Source organism: Andrena cerasifolii, chromosome 13 (assembly GCF_050908995.1).
Source record: "Andrena cerasifolii isolate SP2316 chromosome 13, iyAndCera1_principal, whole genome shotgun sequence".
Lineage (NCBI taxonomy): Eukaryota > Metazoa > Arthropoda > Insecta > Hymenoptera > Andrenidae > Andrena > Andrena cerasifolii.
Window position 1 is genome coordinate 9,156,178 of NC_135130.1, and position 17,084 is coordinate 9,173,261.

General features: G+C 48.5%; 1 protein-coding gene and 1 non-coding gene across 6 annotated transcripts in view; both read left to right on the top strand.

The window, feature by feature from the left end:
- Positions 1-17,084, top strand: part of Kdm3 (Lysine demethylase 3) — a 187,974-nt gene that overhangs the window by 168,676 nt on the left and 2,214 nt on the right. For 3 of the 5 annotated variants that reach the window (XM_076824963.1, XM_076824966.1, XM_076824967.1), the window contains exons 10-17: positions 7,604-8,026; positions 9,022-11,235; positions 13,088-13,310; positions 13,831-14,240; positions 14,334-14,538; positions 14,900-15,048; positions 15,256-16,690; positions 16,780-17,035. In XM_076824963.1, coding sequence (XP_076681078.1) covers positions 7,604-8,026; positions 9,022-11,235; positions 13,088-13,310; positions 13,831-14,240; positions 14,334-14,538; positions 14,900-15,048; positions 15,256-16,690; positions 16,780-17,035 — 5,315 coding nt within the window. The remainder of the gene's footprint in view (positions 1-7,603; positions 8,027-9,021; positions 11,236-13,087; positions 13,311-13,830; positions 14,241-14,333; positions 14,539-14,899; positions 15,049-15,255; positions 16,691-16,779; positions 17,036-17,084) is intronic. The other 2 variants (XM_076824965.1, XM_076824964.1) reach the window with 2 other exon arrangements.
- On the top strand, positions 13,685-13,755 carry LOC143376128 (small nucleolar RNA SNORD36). Its single transcript, XR_013087032.1, has one exon. It is a non-coding gene; the product is annotated as a small nucleolar RNA SNORD36 (small nucleolar RNA).

Here is a 17,084-nt window from a genome sequence, read left to right on the forward strand (position 1 = left end):
AGAGGTTGAAAATAAATGTCACGCTATAAACACAACTATGGTTTATTGTATAGATAGACAATACACAGTGTGTCCACGTATTAATGTTAGTTGGTTATATATATAAAAGTATACAAGAAAAAAGAAACTTCAAGGGACGGAACGCGATCTGCACGGTTTGGTCACAATTTTCAGACTGGCTACGGTCGTCACCTTATGCCCCGGTCAAGACCCTTCGCCCCTCTTCTCCAGAAAAAGAGAAACGCAGCCCCTTAGTCCTAACACTGAGACTCGTTGAACTCCAACAAGACCAGTACTTTTCGCGCGATCCCTCCGAGGTCCGCCGCAAGCACGAACGGTCAAGAGCAGCCCGTTGGTCTGTTTAGCTTCGAAATGAAATTGATTTTTCAGCCTGACGCGAGTCTCCGCGGAGGAGGGAGGGAAAGGGACGAAACAGTTGGCTCGGCATGGTCGAGGAAAAGACGTAGCCTCCGTCGGGAAAGGGAATGCAATTTGCAATTCTCGTTGCTGCGCCCGGGTACCGGCGACGATAAAACTTGGCTGGAAAGCCGGAGGAAGGAATTTGAAAATTACGGGAACGTCGCGGTCCTCCTCCACCCACCGCACCCTTTCCGCGCGCTCCCCCATCTCCAGCCACTTTGTTTTCCGAGCGTTACCTTTCAATTCGACGGAGCGAAACGCGGTTACGCCGACGCGACGTGTTCGGGGGAGGGACAGAAACGCGAGCAGTCAGCAAGAAGCGAGTCCCATCGTCTGCTGACCGGGCACGTACACAGGAAACCTCGAGAGCAGTTTCTCCCCGCGCAGCAGCAGCGACATCAGCAACTTCTATCCTGGCTCTGTTACAGTCGTTTGCCGTGGCTCGTCTGAAATTTAACGCGCCCCTCTGTCACTCCGGGAACTGTGTCTCGCGTTTGTAGTCGCCCGCCACCCTCCACCCAGAATTAGCAACCTCGTTTCCTTGGCTCGGCTCGCAATTAGTCGCGGATTCGAACTCTCGACGCTATCGATTTTCCCGACGAAATTCACCGCGCAATGAAAGCCGACGGGTGCCGATGCATCGCCATTGACCACTCCCATAAGCATGCAGGGCTCTGGCCTCGAATATTCCCGTCTTTCGATCTAATGCTTAATTCAGCCGGCGTCCCTCCAACTTCTCCTCGGACTTCTTCCTCATTCCTCGCCTGTGCCTCGATCCGATGGCGGCCAACGCTTTGCGAGAAGTTTCTCTTTGCATTCTCCTCGCTCGCACCTTCCTTTCCCGCTCGAGAAGCATCGGCGATTGGCTTTCGGTACCAACAGGGCGCGAATAAAACTTGACGGAGTCCCGGGAAACTGGGTCGAGGGCGAAACGAAATTGCGTCTCGCCGAAAGCTTTCCAGCCGACGGAACGGATTCGCGAAGGCTGTCGCGTGTTTTCGCGATTAGCGCGATCGTTCGATCGGATCGAAACGCCGTGAATTAATCGGGGGCAGGGGAAGGCTGAAAGATAGCTACGCGAGTGCCGTTATCAGCGGTCGGGAGTGTGTTGGTCATAGGTGTAAAAAGATACCTGAGGCTCCGGTTCCTCCTCTCTTATCGCGCATTATCTCACCGGCTATCTGTTTACTGGAAGTATAAATACATTTCTCGCGCCATCTGTCGCGATAAGATAACGTTTCGCTATATTATTCGCAAACGACCGATGCGGCTTCGAATTCGATCCCTCGAGCATCGTGCCGACGCGACGCGTCGTATCGCCGCCTCGCAGAGAAAATTTTCCTCCAAATTTCCTTCCGACGCACCTTTCTCAAGCTCCGCTTGTCTTTCGTCGCAGATACGATCTCGATTTTCTTCGCGCGAGTCTCCGCGCCAGAAATTCTCGACGATGCTCCATCGGTGCTATCTTATCGCGATCTTCTCTTGAAATGTTTTGTTGAACCGGTGGATAGCGCGAATGGGAACAGTCTCGGCTGTACAGCGAATCCTCTTAGGTATTTTCCTGCTGAAAATTTGCGCTTTCGTCGCGCGATTAACTACTCTTATCTGGCATCGTGTCCGATTATCATCGTCTCGTCATCGAGACTAGTGGTCGCTCTCGTATTTCCTAGTGGTTACGCTAAGAACGCCGCGAAGACACTTGCCGCGTGTCCGGGGAATTATTGCCGGCGTTTCACAACAAAACGGTCGTAAATCTGCGCGATAGCGTTGCAGCCTTACTTCTTTCGATAGTAGGCATCCGATCGGCTATCGCGGATGACAGATGTTTGTCGAGTTTCGTTTAAGGTCGTTCGATGACCGACGGCGATAGACGTTTTGCATAATACGCAGACGCGCATTAATTGTCGTGGAATCGCCGTCACGGTCGCCAATAACGTATCGCTATTATCCGCGCCGTAATTCGCGGAGCGGAGAGGAGTAGACAGCCCGAGAATTCGACCCGTTAAAATTTAAATGGACCCGGGGACAGAGAGAGCTGGTTTGCGGTGGCGCGAGAGGGAGCAGGCGAACAGATTAATTGAAGGGAAAGAGGGTGAGTCGGCAGCGGGGGATGATTTACTTGGTCCCGGGGCAGCAACGCGAGTCCCTCTTTTGTTAGAGTCACCCCCGCATTAATACGGTTCCCCTTTCACGCAGTTCCCAGCTCGGTAAATAACGAATGCCTCCCCGAATATTATCGTGCAGCCGTAGTGGAATATCGCGAAGGGTGTACCAACAGGAGAAGAAGGAGAAACGGGGGATGGCGAGCTAACGGGTCAATTGTTTAACCCGTTAGCTGGGTAATTATTTACAGACCCGAGAGAGAGAGAGAGAGATTTAACGTTCATTCTCATGTTTGATTGAATCAAGTCTTGGGCTTGGTTCGGAAAGGGCGTTGGATCGATCAGCGACGCGCGCACCGTGCAATTTTAATTAAACGCTCGAAAATAGGAGCAGAGCGACGGTACGGGCGTTCAGCCTGGATGCGATTGAAATGGAAACGGAATCTGGGGGATTCGCGATCGGCAGATAATCGATAGGAACGTGTCTACGTTCGAGTGGCGCATATGTAACCGCATACGCTGCGTTCCAGCAACTTACCATCGAGCAGCCATGGCTGATATTACATAATTATTCTAAGATACCGAGCGGTCGCTCGACGTCAACTTTTTTGTTAATTAGTCCAGCGGGTGGAACGCGCGAGATTTACATATTTCACGTTTTACTTTACTTTCTCTTCTGCGACGGATGATGTTTTGACGATTCTCCCGTCGAACTCCTCCAGAAATCGTACCCTTATCGTTGACTACATTCTCCTCCGCGCTATTTTCGCCTGGAATCTTTCTGCGTGTAAGAGAAAAACGGGAGCAGAGCGAGATCTGTAGAAACTTTCTTCTCCCGTGGTTGATGCCACCGCCGGATATTTTCGTCGCGCGTTATAAGCGGAATATTTCCGCGTTGCTCCTTCGCTTTTCATTAATTTCAAACACTCTGATCTCGTCACGATCCCCGCGGTGATTCATCGCGCCTGTGCCCCGCGCTAATCGCTAATGGGATTCGAGGCCCCGATCGATTCCCCTCCGACTCTTTTGCCTGTTGTCTCGTAACAGCGGTGTTACAGAAACACGGTGCACACCGATGTGCTTCTAGGGCGATACGCACTGGCTCGTTTCGATCGCAACGTCCGACAAGAAGCTTGCCGGCGCGATGACTCAAGCTGGCTAGATGCGTTCGCACAGCACGAATCGTTGCGCGCTCGTTAGGACGTTCACGGTGCCCGCGATCCAGCCGTGTTCGCTTCTTGCAAAACACGGGCAAATTGATGCACGTTTAAAAAGCGTGACGCCACCGAGCTACCGGCAGAGTCGGGCGGATACATACCCTGGGTGTCCCGCGCGACACCCACGTCAGCTGAAATTTATCACAGTTTCTATCGCCGTGACGCAACGAATTGGTGAAACGGCGCATCTGGGAGGAGAAGCGTTCTCCTCGCGGAAGAGACACGCTCGCCACTCGAAGCGATTCGAGGATCGGCCCAAGGATGAGTCGCGAGCGTTGCAGGTGCATCGGTGCATCGTTGGAAAAGAATACGACCGAAGGAAGAAAAAGAAGCAGATACGCGCTTGAAAGGTCAAGCGAATCGCGAACGGAATCAGCCGCGCCGTGGCGCGCAGCGCCGCCCGGCTGAGAACAAAAAGCAGATTAAGCGTCACGGGTTAAGAGTTGAGGAAGAGAAAGTCAACGAACCAATGGCAGCCAGTCCCTGATTGAGCCTGAATACCGTGTTCTGGCTTTTATTACGCGCAATCGCTCAGATTCGGCCCCGTCTATCTCTCTTTCTACTCGCGGTGGGTCGCGCCGCGCCGCCGCGTGTCTCTCGCGCTTTTAACGAGCGTTTTACGAGCTTTTGTCCGGGCCTCCTCTCGCTCTCTGCACCTTTTGTCGGGAATGCAATACGCGCACAAGACCCGCTCGCGCGTATAATGCTGTGCCCGGACAAAACACGTGTGCAATCACGGCTGATACACAGGACAGACAGGCTGGCTCGCTCGCTTGCAGCGCGCATCTCGCGATGAAAAGAATACCATCGGGAATTGGTCTTTTTCGTTCCAGCAACGAGAGAGTTATCAAGCAGCTTTCTTGGCTTTAGATTAGCGCCAGCAAGCATGCCACTTGAATAACGCTCGTGATTTGCCATCTACGAGACGCGAGCAGCTTTTTTCTTTATTCGATGCTGCGACGCAGGGTAAGCAGGCCAGTAGATGGACGGTTTAGCGGATTCCGATGTTTACATCGAGGTGTTTCTTAGAAATATCTGTTGTATTAGGAAAAAATCAATAGCTTTGCACGTAGAAATGTATAAATTTAAAGAAAAGAATTGCTGTAAGTAAAAAAAATAATGTATTTACGCATAAAATGATGAAAATTCTACTCATAGGATGTCTGGCTAGACGTATAAAAGGCTTATTAGTTATAGTAGTGACCTGAATTAAGGCGTTTTTTGTTAAAATATAGTTTATTTCATCAAAATTAAAAACGTATGCAGTTTCCATTGTCCGAAAAGTGTGCAACAGGTTATCTAAAGTCTATCCTAAAGTGATTAGAGTTCATGGATCGTGTAGGACTGTCTCGATTTGACATGTAACAAAGTAAAAATATATATCCATATAGTTATTTCTGATATTCTATGATCTATGTAGTTAATTTTTTGCTATGAAAGAAAGTGTTTTTAATTTTGTTTTAATTTATCAGAAGTTTGTCTTTATTATATAATTAAATAAATTAAGAAAATGATGTCCTAACGAATGGGGTAAGCTTCTTTTTACATGTCCCACATTCTAACATAAAACGTCTGGTCACTTTAGTCTAGGCAAAACGTCGAACCGAGGAAAGAAATAGGTGTGCTTATATAATTTATTACTTTCTTTCATTTATTCTAATCAATAACGTAATTTAACAGGGAATTATAAAATCTGACTTGTTTAACAGATTCAACTATTAAATCCAGTGAAATTTCGTTTTTTCATCAATATTTTCTAAGGCTCTATCTATGTACATGATTATATGCATATTCATATAAGGTATATCTTTTTTGTTGCTTGCCATCTAAATTAAAAGAAAAATAACGTACCTACACACAAGTAAATGTGTAAACTTTTTGTTTATTAAAAAAAAAACGGTTTCAAAAGGTTCAATTCTATTCTGTCCATCTACTGGGTTTAGGTTAGAAAATCCATACCAGTACATGGACAGTCATTTTTATAAGTTCTATCGTTTTATTTTTCTTTGCTTACGCGTTTATTTATAAATTGCCATTATTTTATTTTTTTATTAACTCGAAGGCACGAATACACCGAGCATGGCGTAAGACCGTACATACAAATCCTTTTTCGCGTACAAAAAAAATTTCAATAAATATATTACTGTTTTATAAAACAACACACGTTTTTTCTACAAAACAAAAAAACAATAATATAGATTAAAACTCTAGTTCTTTCACTATTAACGATTAACCAACGATTCGTCCATCTACTGGCCTGCTTAACTGCTTCTCCGCGACACGGATTTCCCAGTCGTTGAATCACGCGGTTAGAATTCGACGGTTGTTCCCGAGTTGACGGTGGCAGATGGAAAGTAGTTGGTGGCGAATAAAAGCGTATGCAGGAAAAGCAAAGAGGGCAGAGCCGACGGTTGCGCGCATCGCGACGCACGTGGAGAATACAAAGAGGACGCGTGGAACGACGATGCGAACACCGGAGTAAACGGAACACGTGGGTTGACATTTACTCGCTCGGCTCGATTAGCATAGTAAACCTTCTTCTCGGACGAGACTATAATTAGATTCGCGGTCTCCTCTTTCTCTGTACGCGCACCGTTAATTCTCCCTCCTGCTCCTTGTTCTGTTGGTCGTCGTTGATGGATTTTATCTGGTGACTCGGCGGCAGCCCAACCTTGACACAGTCCTCCCGGGGAAAACACCGCGCGACGTGTCCTTTTTCCTCGCGATCTCGCAAGCCGAAGCGTGCAGGGAATGGCGATCGGTGCACCGGAGCCGAGAGGGAAATATTCCTTCACGTCATCGCTCGTCTTCCGAGCCCGCGAAAAGCTGAAACTCGACCGGGGGAACTCGAGTGCCGCTCGATTCCGATCAACGTTGTCGAGTTACGTTATCCAAGTGGACGATACATGCCACCGGCGAGTGAGTCACTGCTGCTGTTTGCGAATCGTTTTATCGACACGAAGGTTTTGCGCCACGATAACGCGACGGATCAAATTTGTTCGCCCTCCCGCGTCCCCCGCGCCTGCTTGCTTCGTATTCTCGATCTCGAGAAGGGTGCCCGATGACTCGGTACTTGGGATCGCGATACTTTGATACCGCTGCTATAAGAAGCTAGACGGCTCTTAGGGCACACTTACGACGGATAACAGATTACCGGATTCCCCTGAAAGCGGCAGGCCTGCAATAACACCGATACCACCCACAACGCCAGTGCGATCGCGTTGTCGGTAAACTGTTGCTGCGATTCGCCCTGTAGCCAGCAGCTTTGGCGGATCAAATGATTAGAAAGTGATGGGTTGGCAAAGGACATTGTGAAAATCTGACGAAGATGTTCCGTTTCTATGATACTTAGCGGATTAGAACGTCTGGACACCACACGTGGAAAGTCCCAGTCGCGCAGGCGGTTCTTATCGGTTTCGCGATGGTACGCGTATTATTCGCGCGTATCAACGAGGGAGGATAAGGGGAACCGCTGAACGCTCGTTGGTGCGAAACGTGCGCTGGCCGGGGGTAGAATTTAGGATTAGCGAGGCAACTTTAGAACGGGACGAACGTCGGAGCCGCTGCACTGGCTGCTGGCCGCGGAAGGGTCAAAAATAAGCGGGCTTAAAATAAACACATTTTGCCATCGAACCTCGCGAAATGCTCGCGTCAGCGCCGAGTACTTTCTCCTCCGTGTCGGTGTATCGTCGGGGCGCATTTCCGTGCAGAACGGTGACGAGCTGGCGCTAAAATAGTAAGGAGTAGCTAGGTGCGTTTCGGCGGTCGACGGTCCAGATAAATGTCCGGCAGGAAACACCGAACGGGCGTGACGAAAGCTGCGCGTCGAGCCGCGAAACCGATTGGCAGTATTTAGTGAAGTAGGTGTCTTATGTTCCGCAGAGAAACATGCAGTCGACCTCGATGGCATGGAACACGTTCATCCCGCTGCCGCCCCCGGGAAGCAGGACGCACGCCGCTCCGCATTCGGGGATGACCGCTCACGTTGGCCATCACCATCCGGGCCCTGGAGCGGGCAGCGCGCATTCGGTGACCGTGGCGCAGCAACAGCAACAGCAGCAGCAGCAGCAGCAGCAACGGGAACGAGAGGAGAGGGAACGGGAGCGGGAACGCGAGGCCAGGGAGCGGGATGCGAGGGAGCAGAGGCAACGGGAGACCGAAAACATGGGGATCAGGGAACACCTGGTGGCGGCCGAGAGACTGCACAGGCAGGCAGAGGCCAGGGATCACGTTGCTGCTCAGCAGAGGGCCGCCTATTACGCGGCCACCGCGCCACCGACTCAACAGGTACGTGGACGATTAGAAAAACTATCGACTCGATTACACTGTCTATTGTCAGGAAGCTTTATCAGTAGGGGAGACCGGGGCTGGTTGGCTAATTGTTAATCACTTTCCACCGACGTGTCCTCTACCGCGGAACGATTTTCGGTAGAAACAAGTCGCTTCTACTATGTCTGTATTCATTTGTTTCCGACAACGCCATTGCGCGTTGTTTGGCAATATTCCTGGAGAAGAATGGGTGCAGTGTATTTCTTGCAAGATGTAGACGCACTCGAGATGCGTAAAAGGAAATTTACTTTTCTACGAGTGCAAAAATTGCACATCAGATTGTGATGATCGTAATTAGTTGATAGAAGATGGCGAATGTTTTTATAATACTAGATATGAGATTTATTGCTACTATAAAGGTTTAAATTTTTATTTATTATTAGAAAGTAATACATATTTTATAATGAAACAACCCTTTGTCATTCTGCTATTTTATTACCACTCAGATAAGTTGCTAACAGCATTTTTTAACTGATTGCACCTATAGTCAACCTACCCCGTACTGTTAGTCTACCAACCCCGACAACGGGGCTGATTAACCAGCATGTAAGGTGTTAGAAAAACATTAAAATGCCTTAAATGTTGTTACATTGAGTCAACATTAGTAATTTAATCAGATAGTCAAATGTATGCCCTATCAAATATAGTAACCGGTTTAATGATATTTCGCCCATATAATTTATTAAAAATGAAAAACTGAAAAATTGGCCTACCAGCCCCGGTCTTCCTTAGACATTCTCCATGCCAAGTGATGAGAAATGTTACACTACGGTGGGAATATTGTCACAAGATTTGAGTAGTAAGATTTTTTACTGAATATTAAAATCATATTTTTATTCCCTAAGTATCGAAACTTATCGAAAACAGAATAGAATTTCTTAAGAACCTTGTTAATGTTGTATTATTTTATTAAATACAAAAATTATGTATTCTCCGTTGTTGCCTCGGTGCAGGTGTCTCGGCCTTCGAGCGTACCTGGCAAAGTCGACTACCCACCGCCACCGGCGCACTCGAGAACGTCCAAGTCGTCACTTCCAGTCGGTAGCCTTCACGAGAAACCGCCGACCGTGGTAGGACCGTCGCACAGTTCTCTGCCAAAGGTCGAGCCGAACGTGGGTCTGTTCAGCTACTCGACGTATCAGCCGCAGTCCTCGTACATGTCCGACATGAAGGTAAAGAGCGATGTGGGGCAACCGCACAAGTCTCTGCAGGGCAAGAGCAGCTTGGCCGGCGGCGGTCTCGAGAGGGACCATCACGGAAGGGATGTTTTGCAGAATCCCTCGTCCCTGCTGCCGGATCACAAGAGCTCGGTGATAGTGAAGAACGAGGGTCGTGAGCTGCCCAAGGTGCCGGTCTCCCAGCAACACTCGCCAAGCCCGAAGATGATGCCCTATCTGAACGTCCAATCGGTGGCACCGCAACACAAGCCGTACGAGTACAGAAGTCCCACGCAAAGTCCCCATCACCTTCACCACCTGGACGGTGGTCTGCAGGCGGCGAAGAGCATACCTCAGGGCCACCACAGAAGCAGCAGCGGGCCCACCACCACCACCCAATTACCCAGCCCGCACGGGCATCCACCTCACTCGCACAATCGACAGTCGCCTCACGCTCAGCATCCTCATCAACCACCGCATCCGTCGCCGCCCGAGCCGCGCTATCTCAGGCCGGAACCCGGGCTACCTTACGCCACCGCCAAGTCCTCGTATCCGTATCCACATCCGCATCCGCCCACCGCGTCGCCGACCTCGCACTACGCTGCACCGCCGGCCGGTTCCAAGCCGAAAGTCAGCAGTCCAGCGCCGCCTCACTTCTACGGCAAGCCGAATTCCGGTATCATGACCGGTACGCCGGTCTGCAGAGCCTCGGAGCCTGCGGTCGCTGCTCCGATACCTCTCACCTCGAAAGCCGGCAGCTCGCCTTACCAGCAAGTGCCTCATCATCACGGGGCACCGCCTCCACCTCTGCCACCGCCCGCCCACAGCAGATCCGTCTACGACCCCAGAGGCTTCACCGGCTCGATGCCGGCCGCCAAGCTACCACCGCATCCTCTCCACGGCTCCCCACCGACCGCTGCCTCGGCGCCTCTCTCCAGGCCCATCGCGCATCCCGCTCGACACACCAGCCCCCATCAGCAAGCCGGTCAGACGGTGCAGCACACGCAACCTCAGATGAACACCGCCTTCCAAACTCAGCCGCTCGATCTCGGCGTCGAGAGGTCCGGCTCGCCGAAGAGGAAGGCGCCGACGCCATCGTTGACCGAGAACCCAGGGCAACCGGTATCCCTCGAGGTCTGCAAGAAACGCAGAACCGAGGAACCGCAGCCGTTGTCCCTGCAATGCGTGGGCCCGCCGGTTCTCTCCAGAGTCAGCGAGCCGAGTCCGCTGATAGCCTCGGCCGCCACGTCGATCACCACCGTGGTCAACACGGCGGCTCTGCTGGCCCAACCGATGAGCCAGAGCTCGCAGGAGCGAATCGTCACCGCGGTCAGTCCAGCGCCTAGGACAGCCAGTGGAGACGGGTCCGTCAGGCCCGCCAGCACCGGTAGCGTCAGCTCCTTCAACCCCACGATCAGTGCTGCCCCGAGTCCGGCACCTATACCCAGCCCTGCACCCTCCACGGCGCCAAGTCCAGCGCCCAGTGCACCCGGCACGCCAGCCAAAGCTAACCCCAGCACGGTCGACAGCGAGAAATCCAACAGCCCAGCGCCCAGGCCACCTAGCAGTACCAGCTATCCCGTTCACAAGTTGAAGAAGGCCTGGCTGCAGAGGCATTCCGGCGAGGATGGCATGGAAGACACCATCGGGGTGGTCGGTAGCGGTTCTTGCGTCACCTTACCCCTCAACATCTCCCAGGCACCCTCGCAGCCGCTCGGCAACAAGGAGCGCGACTCGTCGTCCTCGAACGTTACCAGTAACATCACCACTACCACCACCACCACAACCACCACCACCACGTGTTTGCCAAGTGCTGTGAACTCTATTCACAATATCGGTAGCATGGCGGTGAACAGTATCAATAAAAGCAAAGTAACCGCAAAGAGCAGTCGCAAAGTGACGAACAAAGAGTCACTCAATGGACACGCCACGGACTCGAAAAGCTTGCAAGAGGACTCGTCCAGCAGCGACCCGGAAAGGAAGTCGCCGCCGAAACGAAAGCCACCCAAGGTATCTATATGGATCATATCTACAGGATGTTTCCTGGCGAGGGTAAAAAGCTCGAGCAATTCATTGGAGGCGGGTGAGATCGCCACCCAAACGCCAATAGAACGAATTCAGACAAGGCGAGATTAAAGTATTGATTTTTACGCTCGTCAGGAAACCGACCCTGTATATTAATCTTCATTTTCTAAAGTTAAACGTTTAGATGGAGGAAATGGATAATTTGGCCGATGCACGTGTTATATTGTTGTCGCATGTGCAAATAGTTCGTACCATATCCTTGATAACTAGATCCTGTTAATAGATCGTACGCTAGATAGGTACAGAGCAAACGTGAAGTTTGCAGTATCATTTTTCTTCTTAAAGTTCATTTGTCGTGTGAACTTTTCCTCTGGGAAACCTTTTCTTTTCACCGAAAATTTATATGGATCAATAATAACAATTTTGAGTTTAGGAATCTATTCGTTGAAGAGTTATGAGGCGAAAAAGTTGCAAATTTTTTACATATTTTCTAACCTTTATTGTGACAGTTACAGTGGTTGTCGCATATGATTCGTTGTTGGAGGTTGGAGGGATAGGAGAATGTAGTTTCTTTGTTTTTCGAAACGGTTACATTGAGGGATTTCGACAGCATAAAATACTTAGGGTGTTTCGAAAATACTTTAAAATTTCTTTTTTTTTTATTTCGAACAAAATTGTCTTTTTATGTTATATATTTAAATACTGCACTCCCTCCCCTCTGTACAGTATTTCCGTTGACTATTCCGTAACAACGCATTCTACCTTTTAATTTGTCCAAGATATTAGTATTGGTTGAGGCTAGATTAGTGCGGGGGCGCGCGCTCGCTTGCGGGCGTATAAAGCATGGTAGCGAACCGGTGTGTTTGTACATAACCTAAAATAATTTTTTCCCCAGGAAAAGTAGGAAAAGTGCGTTTTTAGGATCTGCTGACCCCTACGTTTTATAGTATTGGTTAAAAAAAAGTATCCATTCGAATTGAAGCATAATAGTTGATCACATTAGGGGTTAGAATATACGTTAAAATTTCATAGTCCCTTTTACTTAATAACTTTTTACTGAATAGATTCCTAAACTCAAAATTGTTATTTTTGCATGTTGTTTGATACGTGCTTGCGATCCATATAAATTTTCGGTGAAAAAAAAGGTTTCCCAGAGGAAAAGTTTACACCATTTGTCAATTGCGCGGTAGGTTGTAATTCAAAACCGAGGAAAATACATACGCAGATTATCGTGTATCGTGTTGCAGCTTCGTTCTGTATTTGAATTTGCCGCTTGACTTGACGCCATTTTAATACACAAGCCACAAGTAGAAAGGCGGTTACGCTACTGCGTACCGGTGCATTTTCTATAAATTTACTCAGTTTCGACGTATATTTGCCTGCCCTATTCGGCGCCATGAGTTGCGTAAAGTGAGCCACGTTCGACGGATAAATATGGTAAAATATTAAATACTTTTCATTCAATATATTTCGTTCCTATAAGGGGACATAACCTCACTCTACTTTCACGAGACACAGTCACTCTCATAGATCGTTTAAATAGTTATTTAACTCGAGTTCTCACCGATCGTTGTTGAATATTATCGAGATTAATGATCTTCCTTGAAATAATCGTACATTTTCTGAAAAATGAAGAAATCACGTAGTCGGAAATTTAGGTTGGTGCATGTGCAATAAGTTGGTCGTGTAATATTCATCTGAATTCTGGAGTTGCTTGTAGTAGTGTAAAACAGCCATGGTAATACTAGCGCAGAAGACTCAAGTCCGTAGTTTTTGGCAGTAGTTTCGGCAAGAGCATGAACTTCCTGACTACTTAATAATCTGTGCCCTGTGGTAGGTAAAACGAAAGAAGGGCGCCGCACGAAGGCAGCAAACGACCGCGGAAGATCAGCGGAGGCGAAAGGAAGAAAAGCAAAGCGGGGTAGCCGGTGTAGGCAGCGAGTCTAGCAACGAGAGCGAGGCTGGTTCCGCCAGCGACACCAGCGAACAATTGGGTTCCATTCAACCGACGTCCAGGGTGCGGCATACCACGGCTAATTCCAACAACTCCTCGGGAAACGGTTAGTGACGTAGCTTCTTGTAAATGGACTTCCCATCAGGTGAACTTACTATTCACTTGCAGGGTAAGTGATCCGCGTTCCATGGTCGTACGATTACTCCTCTCTATAGAGCTGTGCAGAAACTCAAGAAATTCAGGAGTAAACTCTCGAGGGGAGATGCTATTTTATTAATTTTCAGTTGTCTATTTAATGTTTAAACGTTGTTCTTAAATTTAAATTTAAACTTAAATTTTTCTACGCCTTTGACAGTGTCTAACTTCCTGGTATTCTTTAGGTTCGCCAAGCTTTCGAAACCTTCTTAAAGCTCCTGTTTCTCGCACACTTACCCTGTTTCATTAAAATAAAGTTTGCTTGTCCTTATTCCACTATAATCGCTAAAATGATGACAATAAAAGATTGATATCCATGATGAGTAATATCACGAGCTTTTTAACACTGATTTATGTATCATTTATGTAAAGTAGCTATAGATGAATGCTCCTTAACGCCGTTCAAATAGATCGCGTGCTTTGTTCGATAGGAAATAATAAGGAACCCAGGAAACGAGGTAGAAGACCAAAGACTACGAAAGGTAACGAATTAGGAGGGGAAGATCAGCAGCCTCGTCAAAAGAAAGAACGTAGGGATGACAGTGCGAGCGGTGGTAACAGTGGGCCGGGTGGAAGTGGGGGAAGGGGAGATCCCTTTCGTAGACCTCCGATATCCCAACTAAAGAAAACTGGTGACAGCTGGTTGCAAGACGGTGCTTGCTTCGAAGTCGCCCCGAAATTGGCTAAATGTCGTGAGTGCAGATGGACACCACACCAGCGCTCCAAAAATCTTCCACAAAATATTTTCTGCAGATTTTATGCATTCCGTAGATTACGGTACACCAAAAATGGACAATTGGCTATAGCAGGATTTAGTGATCCGCACAAGGATGCTTCTGAGGTAAGTTCATAGAACTCTAGTGTTTTTCTCGTTTTCATTTGCTTTACAAGAGTAAGGAGTAAAGCGAATAACCGAGTCGCATTGGTGTTACAGATAGATCTTCGGTTATGGTTACCAGGAAAAGACAATTTGGACGCGAAGAAAGACGACAAGTCCGATAAGAATGACAAAGAGAAAGGGGACAACAAAGAGGATTTAGACTTAGAGATGGCTCATAGATTACTTCGTCAAGTTGGAGACCAGTTTTGCGATCTCCTGCATCAAGAGAAAGATGCCCTCCAACAGCACATGGCAGAAGGTAAATCTACAATTCTACACTGTTCAAATAACACTGTATCGCAAGACCACGCCACCGGGAATGTACATCGATATCTATATACTTTTTGCATGTTTGATAGTGCCGATGTTGAAGTGTTTTATGTATTTCTGGGGAGGGGGGGAGGAATGACAAACGCGAAATAAAAACCCATCCTTTCCGATTAATATTTTTACTACACATTATATATGGTGTATCGTTTTTCTGCGCTGAATAACTTCAATCCGGGATCCTTGTTTTACGCATGTAACTAAACATATTATATACTTACATTCGCTTTTACAATTTCCTTTGTTCGCATGATTTAACGCTTTGCATATCCATTGTTTCTTTATTATGACAGCGAATTCGGGACTTATAGACGGAACGGTGGCGTGGAAGAGAGTGGTCCAAGGTGTTCGAGAGATGTGCGACGTTTGCGAGACGACCCTTTTCAACTATCATTGGGCCTGTGGTAAATGCGGCTTCGTCGTCTGCATCGATTGTTACAAGGTAAGAATACATGTCATTCTCGCGAATCTATTCTTCTTCGCGTTATTCTTAACGCGCATTAACGTGATGACAGATTATTCCTTGAAAACCCGTGATATACAACTACGTAATATCGAGCTTTTTAACACTGATATTATATCTATCTTAAACGCGAGAACTTGCTATTGGAAGAGCAAAGATTTAAGCAAAATATACGAATATTATTAGGGACGCAAGAATGGAACGATCAAGATTTGGGGTGAAAGCGGAAAGGACAGGGATGACTTCTCGTGGCTTCTGTGCACCAACAGACAAGTACACGAACCCGAGCGGCTGATGCTCACGCAAATCATTGCCGGTGATAGCTTGATACGTCTAGGACAGCGGCTACACGAGTGTCGAGGAGAGTGGGGAATACCCCAACATTGTGGTTGCTCCCTGGTCGTTCAAACCTCTCCGAACGAGCACCTGAGAAATATGATAAAAGGTGATTCGGCGCCGGTTCTGAACGGGAACGTGAAGCAGGAAGTGAAAGAGGAGAAGAAGGTGAACGAGTCGAATGGATCGTCTGAGAACAAAACCAACGGGGAAGACAAGAACTCTCCCCTGAACTGGCTGGCGGACGTGGCGTTGCAGAATCAGGACAAAAACGAGAGCGCCTCGAGCTCGGATTCCGACGAGGATCGCGACGGTAATTACTCCACCCTGAGGGAGTTACTTATACGGCCGTCTCACAAATCGAACGGCAGCGGTTCCAGATCAAATTCACCGACGAACAATAGCGGTAACGTGAACGTCACGTCCGGGAATAACATGCAGAACAATGTGACTAAGTCTGGAAAGAAGTCGAAGATGGACACGCTGGACGAGGTGATATCCAGCGTGATTGAGCACAGCGTGAAAAAGGAGAGGGAAAGTGGAATGGACGACGAGAAACCTCGGGAACTTAAGCATTTCGTGAGAAGGTACAAGTGGACGCAGAAAGGAAGGGAACCATTGCCCATCAGGATCATGACGCTCACCGAAAGCAAAAGCCTCTATCCGAATGTGCCGCACTCTTGGCTGTGCGACGGGAAACTGCTCAGGTTAAACGATCCGAACAACCCCAACAACTATAGAATATTTCAAGACCAGTGGAAACGAGGACAACCGGTGATCGTGTCGGACGTCGCGAAGTCTCTAGACATTAACCTGTGGCATCCGGACTCGTTTGCCAGGGACTTTGGCGACGAGAAGAACGATCTCGTCAACTGTATGACGGGGAACCTGGTGCCGAATCAACCCATGCGCAAGTTCTGGGAAGGATTCGAGAACTTCTCGAAAAGGCTAAAGGATGAGAGAGGGAATCCGATGTTGCTGAAACTGAAGGACTGGCCTCCCGGTGAGGACTTTGCGGAACTGTTGCCATCGAGGTTCGCCGATCTGATGAAAGTTCTGCCGTTGTCCGAGTACACGCACCGAAATGGAAGATTGAATCTGGCGAGTCGGCTGCCCGACTGCTTCGTCAGGCCGGATTTGGGACCGAAAATGTACAATGCTTACGGCTCGGCTCTCCACCCTAACAAAGGCACGACCAATCTTCATCTAGACATTTCCGACGCTGTGAACGTAATGGTTTACGTGGGGATCCCGAAGGATGCCGACAACGACGAACACATCAAAGGTATTTATCGTTATTTTTAATTTATATTTTACCGAGCACGGAACAGCTGTTCGAGCAGAATAATAATACGGAAACTTTAATCACCGCAGAAGCACTGAGGGCGATAGACGAAGCAGGCTGTGATATCCTGACACGGCGACGCGTACGCGAACGCGGCGAGGCACCTGGTGCGCTGTGGCACATTTACGCAGCTCGTGACGCCGACAAGATTCGAGATCTATTGAACGCGGTAGCGTTGGAACGCGGTGCACGGTTAGAACCGCATCACGATCCCATACACGATCAGAGCTGCTATCTCGACGGACCATTGCGAGAACGCTTGTATCGCGAATACGGCGTCGAAGGGTAAATATTCGATTTGCTTGCTTTTCTCTCGTCGCTACGTTGCTACATC